Source organism: Pundamilia nyererei, unplaced genomic scaffold (genome assembly GCF_000239375.1).
Source record: "Pundamilia nyererei isolate P.nyererei 1_Seehausen unplaced genomic scaffold, PunNye1.0 scaffold00031, whole genome shotgun sequence".
Taxonomy (NCBI): domain Eukaryota; kingdom Metazoa; phylum Chordata; class Actinopteri; order Cichliformes; family Cichlidae; genus Pundamilia; species Pundamilia nyererei.
In genome coordinates, this window is record NW_005187432.1 from 4,671,164 (window position 1) to 4,680,459 (window position 9,296).

The 9,296-nt window shown below is 38.9% G+C and overlaps 1 protein-coding gene across 1 annotated transcript in view; it reads right to left on the bottom strand.

Moving 5' to 3' along the window:
- Nucleotides 1-7,092, bottom strand: part of LOC102195190 (plexin domain-containing protein 2-like) — an 11,146-nt gene extending 4,054 nt beyond the window's left edge. Inside the window, exons 1-13 of the mRNA XM_005729178.1 lie at nt 7,002-7,092; nt 4,731-4,957; nt 4,434-4,577; nt 4,156-4,225; nt 3,645-3,767; nt 3,379-3,497; nt 3,205-3,304; nt 3,008-3,103; nt 2,774-2,855; nt 1,819-1,879; nt 1,515-1,734; nt 917-952; nt 325-479 (exon numbers count right to left, since the gene is read on the bottom strand). Of these exons, the coding sequence (XP_005729235.1) occupies nt 325-479; nt 917-952; nt 1,515-1,734; nt 1,819-1,879; nt 2,774-2,855; nt 3,008-3,103; nt 3,205-3,304; nt 3,379-3,497; nt 3,645-3,767; nt 4,156-4,225; nt 4,434-4,577; nt 4,731-4,957; nt 7,002-7,092 (1,524 nt within the window). The remainder of the gene's footprint in view (nt 1-324; nt 480-916; nt 953-1,514; nt 1,735-1,818; nt 1,880-2,773; nt 2,856-3,007; nt 3,104-3,204; nt 3,305-3,378; nt 3,498-3,644; nt 3,768-4,155; nt 4,226-4,433; nt 4,578-4,730; nt 4,958-7,001) is intronic.
- Nucleotides 7,093-9,296: the final 2,204 nt, after the last annotated feature.

The window sequence follows — 9,296 nt, forward strand, 5'->3', positions numbered from 1 at the left end:
TTTAGAAAGTGTTCTGTATATTTTAGATAATAATTTGGGGGGATTTAAAATCATGTTTTAAAGGGAAGTTTGAGTAACTAGTTTCATAGTAAATGTGAGTAGTTTCCTCCAAATTAAATCTAACCAAATGTTTACTGTGTTAGGTTTGCTTCTGATAATTTATTAAAATTCACTGTTTAATTTTAAAGAGGGGGGAATTAAAAGGATCTAGGAACTCGTGATTTTGCATAAATATAATGTTGGCAAGTGTAAGTTTAAATAAATTAAGCCGTTTTTTCAGGGAAGTCTGTTATGGAAACCTTGGCTGATTTTAGGTTGACGCACCTCCATGAAGAAGAGGCTGGCGCTGGACGTGGGGTGGTTATACACGTAGATGTATGTAAAGATGGCTGCTGCCAGCAGGACCATCACTACGAGGACTCCCACCAGCAGATGCATCGGCGATGCCGCCTCATAGGTGTCTGTGTTCTCCCCCTCTCCTGCTGTACACAGAGAGTGGTCAGATTCAGCTCATAGACTTAAATGTAAATGCTGCTGCAGTCACGTTAACTTTTCATTTTTCTCGACATAAAAAATTTACCAACTTTGAACAATATCAGGTTCATTAAGTTGCGACATTGTGTGAATTGGTGCTTTTTCACACGAAACCCAACAGGAGGCCTGCCTCAGACACAGTCTCACTATGGGGAAACACTGTGTTTGACTAAGGCGGAGGTACTGCTTGGGTAGAGCGCAGAGGAAGCAAGACTCAACACACACTCGCTGGATGTGAATTTGTTAAGGAAATTACGTGCACTATTCTCACACGGGTGCAGTTTAACGTCACACACTTTGGACTAAGGAGCTGGAAAGCAGAGACCGTTTCAGGTCCAATAGAACTGCACGAGGCACTTTCATTCGACTGTGAGTGACTTACGTGCATCACTGATGTGAAAAGCAGTCTCTGCACCATCTAGAAAACGAAAAACAAAGACTTTTAAATGCACACAGTACATGACATGCTGTGACATGACTTTAAAAAATATTTTGGTTAAATTTCACAAGTGGCGGTTTCTGAGCAATCTGTAAACTTCATTTTCTCTTCCTAAGCTTTCACTTCAGTGGACTTGACTTAAAACGTAGTCTGCAGAAGAACGAAAAAAGTGATAATCAACAAAAAAATTTTTGGCTTGAGTCGGATATTGAGTCTTTCTCACTCTGCCAGAGTGATGAACGTATATCACGCCATCCTTCAGCACACTGAGGACATCATGCAGTATTTAACATGGCGCTGTATATGCTCAGCTATGAGCTAACAGGGGGCTGGGAAATAGCTGGCCACTTGACCCCCACCCTGTCAGATGTTCCACAACACACCAAGCATGGATACTGTGCAACAACAACAAACATTCATTCATGGGGTCGTAATGATGGCTGCGCTGCAGAGGACATGTGCATGAGGAGTGTGATCAGACAAGCAGTCACAACAAACTATGAGTACTATTAAAGCAGATAAAAAAGCTTTGTGAGTTTACCACCTGCAGATTTGTTGGTGGGACGCTGTGGATGTGATTTTGTTTCTCTGCTGATGCTGTGTGTTGAGGGAATGGTGAAAGTGGGAGTCTCGGGGGTGGAGGTCATGCCAGAGGTCCTCTGCTGCCCTGCAGACACAGTAACTGGAGGGGTTCGGTGTCTCCCGTGATGTGATGTGGCATTTGTGACTTCATTCATCCAGGGACATCGCAGATTCTGCCTCTGGGAAACAAAAGTGTGTTCAGACTGACGCTAATGGTGCTAAGCTCTAATGTGGTCAATCTTTATGGAGAAAAGCAGAAGAACCTCCTCTGGACAGCCGAGGTCAACCCAGTCCTGCCGTTTACGATCAAAACCACTGGAACATCTGAGAAAGAATGAAATGACTGCTGTTACATTTTCACTCTGTGAGAGCACAACCCGCTTTATTCATGGAGATGAATGTTTCCAAAAGCAGATTTAAGTTATCCACCTTAATGCTGGCAGCTGATGATTTATTTTTAAATTAAAATTAAAATGATTTATTGGAGATGTGGATAATAATCACAAAATATTTAAACCACCATGAGTGATGCTTAAAAACCTTTTTCATTGTCACAAATCACTAAATGTATTACAATTATTTATTTAAAAGATAAGTTTATTAGACTCTTCAGTGCTTGACAGGAGATTCGGCTGCATATTCCTGCTAACTGCAGTGAACTTTGTATATTCATCTCTTAAGGTCGCTAGGCCAGATTCGGGTAGTTGGGGTTGCTGACTATCCCGCAGGCTTCCTGTTGACTGTACTGTATGTGAATGACATGCGAATGACTCTGCGAGCCTGCTCTGTTTACTCACAGTGACAGGATATGAGACAGTCTCAGGAAGCACCACCTATGAATCAAGTTTACTGAGTGTGAGTGAGTGAGCGTATCCCTGCACGTGCAACCGCAACTGACTGAGAGCTGAACTGAACAAACTTTGGGCAACAACAAAAAACTCTCGTGGATAAACTGTGAGGTTGAATAGGCTGCATGTACAAAATACTTCAAATTCATTATTATTAAAATGAGAGATAATGCAGTTATTATATTTTCATATTTATCCAAAGTGAGAAATGCCTCAGTTTCACACTGAAAAAAAAAACTTACTGTAACTGCCTTCAACTAAAAATATTCTCTAATTTTAATGGATCCACATTAGACCATGAAACATTTTCTATTCCTAAAATAGTGGCAAAGTCACTGGTAAGATCTCTTTGACTGCTTTTCCACTTTACCTTTGTAGCTTACTGCACCAGCTGCAGTTAAAGCCAATCTGAGAAGTGACACATGGGCCACAGCTGGAGAACTGCAGACACGCTGAGAAGACAGACAAAGAGAGTGAGGAGGAAGAAACTGCTTTGCCTTCTGCAGATAAAACAGCATAATAGTAGAATATCCTGTAGCACAAAGATTATACATTCTTTGAATACTGACTGGTTCAAATGGTATTAAAAATAGGAATAACTTACTAGGGAGAGGAAGCATCTCCACAGCTATTAAACGGGAGATTTTGGACACTGGAATGTCGACTTTGTGATACTCATAGATGGTTCTCCGACGAACATCTGACGCATGTCGGATAGAAAATAAAGATGTCACATATAAGCTGCTAATAATTAAAGAAAGTATTTTGATGAAATTTTAACAGGACAAATTTTCTACTTACTGGGAATCTGCTCTAGCTCACGAAGCACCATAAACGCATCGGACAAGCCCACTTTGACAGGATGATTCTCAGAGCTGATGTCGCTGATGCTAATAGGAATCTATAAGGTAAAAACTACATGAATAAATTTACTTTGTTTTAAAAGATGGACACAAAAGAGAGAAGAAAAGCCACCTCTTTATAGGCAAAGACAATCCGCCCATCACTGTGCAGAACGGCCTGGAAGGTGAAAGCTCCCACGCTGATGTTGTCCTGGAGGTGAAGGTGGTTCCACTGAACCACCAATGCTGTGCCTAATGGATGGACATGGGCACACACAATACTGTAATGTTTTGTACGCATGTTTGCACGTTCCCTGCCAACCGTATGCAGCACATGTTAGGGCGTCTATTCAGTAAAAATATTTAGTCTAGTAAATAAATAAGATCAACAGTTCCCACCGTTATCGAAGTAAAACACAGATGAGTTTTTCGACAGGCTCGGGTCGAAATTCGCCATCAGAGGAGCGACGTACTGAGTGGCTGTGAGCATCCGATGGATTATGTCTCCAGTGTAAATAAAACCTGGTAGGAAAAGATGTGCAGCTGTTAGCATCAGTAACTTATTATACATTATAATCAGTTGACACGGACAGCTGTCATGTAAATTGCTTGTAGACACAGTCATTAATTTAACTTACGGTATGTACTTTGTTCCTGTCAATGCAACGGTCAGATCTTTGACTCACTAAAGCTCAGGCATGGATACTGCCCCAATAAAACTTCAAAATATGCAAGTAACAATTATTTATTACCATTTAATAAACTAATATATTTATTAAGTAGGTGGAATTCCAACTAACAAAAGTGTGTTTATTCTTAGATTTGAAGAAGGTGATGGGATTTCCTGACACGTGCAGCTTTGGGCTCACAACCTCCACAGAAACAACACTGAGTGTAGTTAAAGACTCACCTCCAGTTGCAACTGTGATTTCTTTGAGTAAATGGCCATAAAAAGGAAAGTCAAAGGAAAGATTCACTCTCTGGAAGCACAGAAACATAAAGCAGGAAATTAGGTAAAACAAAGTTGTTGTTGTTTTGTCTTTATTTAGGAAGAAGATGAAACTATAAAACTAATATGAAAGGTGTACAAGACAGTCTGGACATCATACCTGGAAAATAAACCACTTCACTCCCCACAAATTTGAAATGTTCCTATTTTAGTTATTTCTTCACAGACTGATCTCTTACCTCAGCTTGTCGGTGAGTGCTGGGCAGGAAGCCACGGACCTTTTGCTGATCCGCCTCCATTTTACTGATGTTGACCCACAGCTCTTTACCAGCTGCATCTCCAGGAGCATAGATTTTAGATGTGTAGTAGACATTATTCATATCCTACAACAGCAGATATTTATTATATATGTTATTATATGTTCTTATCACATCTTTGCATGTACCCTTTTTAAACACTAAAACTGTAGTACAGTAATATTTCTATTGCATTAACTCTATCTGCTGTTGAATGTCTTTGCAGCAGAATAACCTTACTACGATCTGTGTAGAATTACTGGGCTCATCCTCCATCATTACATTTGGATCTGACTCCTCTGACTGGTGTTGGTTTCTGTAGTGGCCTCGTTTATCTGCAGTCCTGTCAGGGACCTCGGACCTGGGCCTAGATGCCCACCTCCGTTCTCTGGGCTGGTGGTTCACAGAGATTATATATAACCTCTGCTCTGGAGGAGACGGCTCCTGCATGTTGGCAGGGTAGACTCCTAAGAAGTAACAGATGAGAGCAAAGAAAATAGGTTGGTTAGATTAGAATTTTTAATGAGACAACAACAATGTAGCCAAATAAAAAAATGATGCATTTGTTGTATGAAGCATTTTATAAGGCTTCATATGTATCTTATCATAAATCAATTTATTATAAACCAGTGCTTTTAGTTCCGTCTTTTTGTTGTTTTTGTTGTTGTTTTGCTTTGTTTTTTTTTTTGCAATTTTCTCTTTTATTCTGATATAAAAAAAAACTTTTAAAAATCTATACTTATAAAAGACAAAGGGGTTAAAATCAAACATCATAACAAATCTAATTAAACATCTATTGACTGAAGAGTCCAGTGAACAGATTTAGTGGATTTAGCAGATGTAGTAGATTAAGCAAAATCTGACAATATAATATTCAGCAGATCACTAACTTACTGTAACTTGAGCGCTTACAAAAATACCAAACTGACAAAGTTTTAAATAAAATGGAAAATATTAAATGTACCTCTCAAATATGATCTTTTGAGGCTTTTCATTTACTTCTCTCCATTTTAAGGTACTGATTTGTTTTCCAAATCAGTAAACAAACAAACACATAATTTAAAATGAAAAATTTTGTTTTCTAATTACAATTTCGCTTTTCTAATGAACTCTGTAAAGTCTGATCTGATTGAACCTTCAAACAAATTTTAAAAAAGAAATGAAATGAGTATTAATTTGTATAACTTCTCTACATCCGTCATTTTTGCCAAATGTATTCCTAAAAAATGTGTTTGTGCAACGTATTAATTGTTTTCAATAACTCTGTGAAGGTTCTCAGTCATCCAGGTGTTGGATTTCTTTGCAAGCTCCTTTGACTGTTTTCAATAACAACAAAAATTGACTGACAATGCTGAAAAACTCACAAAAACCTGTGCATCACAGTAGGCATTAAATAATTAAGAACATCAATTGTATTTTAACACGACGTGCTGTCATAAACTTTACATCCACAAAGTTTATAATATCAGTTTCTTATATGAACCCTTTCAGAAAGTTCTGGCTTTTCTTACGTCACTTCAGAGGGTGTGGTTTGTCAGCTAAATTGCATTCTGTCGTATTGAGCACATTTCCAAGAACAAAATATGACTATTTTATTTAAGCATTTTTAACAGTAGCACAAACCAAATCCTGTAAAACAACACCTTGCCAAAAACAGTCTGTATGCTGTGAGGCTGCTGTATTAGAGTGCATCAGCTTTACTGAAACACCCCAAACTAAAAGGCTTAAACAGATTAAAATATTATTTTAACAGCATTAAAATAATCTTTGATTATTAGATATTAAGAGATTAGATATGGACAATACGATGTCTAAAACGCAAGAAAGCAAACTCGCTCTTTTACATGTCCGGCTGGATGTAAACAGTTCCTCAGTGGGTGCCATGTGGCAAACATGTGGTCACTCTTCCCTTCCAGTGACAACAGTGTCCTAACTTTTCCTTTCACAGCGGACAGTGAAGGCATGCTTCACATTCTTCACACCAGGAGCTCCAGGACCTGGCGTGTGAGGCCAGACATCAGTGGGTGATGTGTCCATGAATCTGTCACACGGTGACTGTCGGGGCTCAAAACACGCCACAGCAAATGCCAATAGGTGCTTCCACGCAAGATGTGTTAGATTTTCTTACAGACGTGAACTCTATTACACAAAGCAGCAGCAACAAAACAGCGTGGTTAAACATTTCATGAGTTTGCCGTCTTAAAATAATAAATAAATAAATCACTGCTTTCAAAGCAGGAGGTTAAATTTGTGATTTAGTACTGAAATAACTGAAAGGCCATCGGGCTGTCAGTACTATGGTAAGAAATATGGACACTGTAAGCATATTCAGAAAAGGTTACACTTCATGACAGCCAACCCATTATTAGCCTAATGACAACAAATACATGTTAAAAAGGAAAATGTGATTTAAAAATTGTCTAAATAAAATTAATAATATAATTAACACTTAATTCACGATGTGGGTCTGTGCTTTTTGTAGCTGGTGTCAATTACACTTTTATGACTCACCGTAGGCAGATTTTAGCCTCATGAAGCTGATTTCAAGCTGGAGAACAAAGACCAGACATCTGACGAGATAAACCGTCTTTGTCGTCGCCATCCTTCCTGTAGCTCCAGTTTCTGAGCGCAGAGAAACTCATTAATTATCCCGAACAGATTCTTCACTCTTTCACTGATGGCAGTTATCTATTTAAAAAGACAAATGCAGTCCAGTGTTTTGAAGAGAAAAGAAAGGAGAAAAAAAAGCAGACGAAGCAAAGTTAGATATTTATGTATCCTCATGTGATGTTGATGTCCAACTCCATCGGTGTTCATCATCAGCAAGCCTTCTCTGCATCAGTTCAGTCTGCAACAAAGTCAAACCCTGCAGGAAACGTTGCATTCAGGCACTGTCGTATTGATCAGCATCTTCAACGTCATTGCATTGATTTAATTTAATTTTTTTTTTATTTGTCTGAATTTTATTTGAATAAATCAAAATGTTTTTGAAAAAGAATCTGTGCATCTCAACCAGTATACTGCATTGGCCTAAGGTACTGACAGAAAACTTGGGCTTAGGCTACTAACTATATCATTCCTGTGACCGTGTTAACCTGTGATGTGCACAGTGCACAATTCTGCAATTACAATGTTTGACAAATACATAAAAATCCATGCATGCATGAGTATTATAAGGTAACCAAAAGCACCAAAATTAAGACTAAAGTGTCCCACATCATAATCGTCTTGCAGATATAAAGAGCAAAAGAAATCGCACACACTGCCAGGATGTATCTTAACTCAGTCATACACTCAAATTTCTAACTGTTCGAAGACATTATGAGAGTTTGCTCTTTTTTCACCTGCACCTACATTCACAGTAATAACAACCTGAGCATCCTCTGTCTATCTCACTCTTCTATCCAAAGAATGTTGAATGCAAAAACCTGCACCTACAAATGGAGAGATGCCAAACTGTGTTTCTGGTAACAGTGACATTACAGATCTATCTTATCTTATCTTATCTTAATCTGCATTGAAGTTTCACGATTACGGGGAACAAGTGAATGCACCAGGTCATCCACGCAGCTCCAACCTTTCCCGTTGGATGGCGCAAGATTGTGCAACTGAGAAAAGGACAAAGCAACCCACTCGTGGGACTAGTATGAGTTATGCATTTATTTGAGTATGCTGGTTCATTACTGCTTATTTCACTAATAATATGCCACATATTAGAACAAACAAAATGCCTAAATTTCTGTGATATTACAGGTTGAATATTTAGATAAAATCAGAATGTAATGACATACAAATCTCATAAGTCCATATTTTTTCAGAAACCTAAAGAAGATATAAAATATATTGAATGTTTGATTTTCCACATCCGTGGAAGTGATTTGAACTTGTGGAAATGTGGAATTGATTTGAATACCTGAAAACAATGATTTTGATGTGTGAGACAATACTTTTTTCAATATTTTGCAACGGTCTATGAACACAGTTCATCGCGCCATCCATAAATGCAGATTATCATGTTTTAGTTTTAGAGTAACATGCCCACAATCACTATGTTAAAATGTGTATTGCATCTATTACAGCACACAATGAGTCCTACTGAACTGGCCTGCATGCTTGCAGTCCAAACTTGGGACTGTCCAAAGTGGAAACATTGAATGAAATGAAAAATACAACACAGAAGACCCAGGACTGTTGAACAAGTAGCAGGAGGAGGAGTCAGCGGCCTGGTCAGGGTCTGGGATGCTGGGCCTCCCTGCTGCTGTAGGACCAGGGGCGGTCTGCTTGTCTTCACCACAGGGCCAAGGGCAACATCTCCTGGGTCTGGGGGTGGATTGCCCCTCTGGGGGTGATGCTACCTGGACCTGGGGGTATAAAGTATGTTTGGGGAGTGTGAGTGTGTGTACAGTGTTCATTTCTGTTTGTCTCCACATTGGGCGAATGCTGACTATTTGTATATGTGTGCATGAGGGTGGGAATGCATGTTTGTGTCTGCGTGCACATAGGTGTATACACGGTGCTCACAGACTTACGTGCTGCTCAGTAACATTCAATATTGATTATTTACTGTTACTTATACTTATCTAGGTTGTTGCTGTGGTCTCCCTACTCTGTTGTTCTGTTTTTGCTTGTTTTCCTTCCCCCCGTTCCAGTAGGTGATCCAGCAGATTTTTAGTGTCTTTTCTCACCGTCCCTCTCACCTCTGTTTTTCTTTCCTTCTTGTTTTCTTGAACTTCTCTTGTCTATGTCTTTCCCTTTCCTATCCCCCAGTCATGTCTGTTCCATTTGTAATAACTCTAAAGTTTAAAT